At 50.5% G+C, this 1,185-nt stretch overlaps 1 protein-coding gene across 1 annotated transcript in view; it reads right to left on the bottom strand.

Annotated features, from left to right (window-relative positions):
• Positions 1 to 1,185, bottom strand: part of LOC104991300 (membrane-spanning 4-domains subfamily A member 7-like) — a 16,802-nt gene that overhangs the window by 12,809 nt on the left and 2,808 nt on the right. The window contains exon 2 of the mRNA XM_010843719.1: positions 553 to 715. Within this exon, the coding sequence (XP_010842021.1) occupies positions 553 to 702 (150 nt within the window). The 5' untranslated portion in view covers positions 703 to 715. The remainder of the gene's footprint in view (positions 1 to 552; positions 716 to 1,185) is intronic.

Raw genomic sequence — 1,185 nt, 5'->3', positions numbered from 1 at the left:
ACCACGAGCGCCACCTGCGAAGCACCATCGTGCTGTTAACTAGCCCTGAATTCTGACTTTTGGCAGATTTCCAAATCTGGGGATGCATGGGAGTTAGGTCTCTAAAGGCGACATTAAGGAGCATGTGGGAATTCAGTGCTGAATACGAAGGGTGGTGACCTAGGACGCCTGGGCGTCTCACAGTTCCTCCCGTGAACGGGAGGAAATGGCAGCGAGACGACTCCAGATTGTCTCATTTCAAAATGTTTGAGAAATATGCTCAAAATAAAATCAAGTTGAAACATACTGAGTAAAATCAAATGGTTAAATCCTAAGTCTACTATAGTAAAGATAAATTATAAGAGGATTTATTGTGTAGATTTCTGGTGGAAAAGATCTAATGGTTTCAGTTAGTTTACAGGAGGGTCTTCCTATAAAGCTCCATTTCATGTCCCAATAAGCCTGGAGTCAGGAGGGTAAAAACAGAGATTCTCCCAGGTCCATTGTAGATTGTGGTCTGGATACATTCATAATATTTTCCCCAGGGCTCCCCTTGTAAGGAGATGGACTTACTCCGAGAACTGTGGCTTCTTTTGGCAGACCTTTTGGCAGGTCATCTTTCTGGTAGACGTGTCCAGGCTTCTCTCTTTTGGAAATAACGACGCCCTTTGGAGTGAAGGCATCGAGGGCTCGGTTGGTCATGAGCTTGAGCGGTGATGGCATGGTGCTGGTGATGCTGGAAAAAGAAGTGAACCCAGTTGGGACCCAAGGTTTGACTTAAAGACAGGAAACCAGACTTTGCAGGAGCTTAACATGTTTCCCCATTGTCCAAGAGGTGACCTGTCCTTTAGGAACCAACTGAGTGCGGGGAGCAGTGGAAGTGTTGGCCAGTAGCAAGCCTGCTGCAGTGCTTTTGCTGTGGACAGGACGCGTGTCGCGGGGAGAAAGCTGGAAGCATTTTGAGGAGTCGCACGGTGCGGAGGCAAACAGTCTACAAGGAGCTCGCTTCGCACCCACTTCACTCTCCTTCCAGCCGCCCTGCTCTCACCCTCTCCCTTACCCCTCTGTACCTCGGCTTCACCAGGGAACATTCCCAACCACATCCCCGGTATGGTATGGCCAGCCCTCGCAGCAACCAGGGGGCGGATCCAGGCCCTCTGCAGTGGAAGCACAGTCGGAACCACCCGGGAAGCCCCCCCCCCCCTC

The sequence above is a fragment of the Bison bison genome, unplaced genomic scaffold, assembly GCF_000754665.1.
Source record: "Bison bison bison isolate TAMUID 2011002044 unplaced genomic scaffold, Bison_UMD1.0 scf7180017864185, whole genome shotgun sequence".
NCBI lineage: Eukaryota > Metazoa > Chordata > Mammalia > Artiodactyla > Bovidae > Bison > Bison bison.
This window is presented reverse-complemented; position numbering and strand designations above follow the sequence as displayed.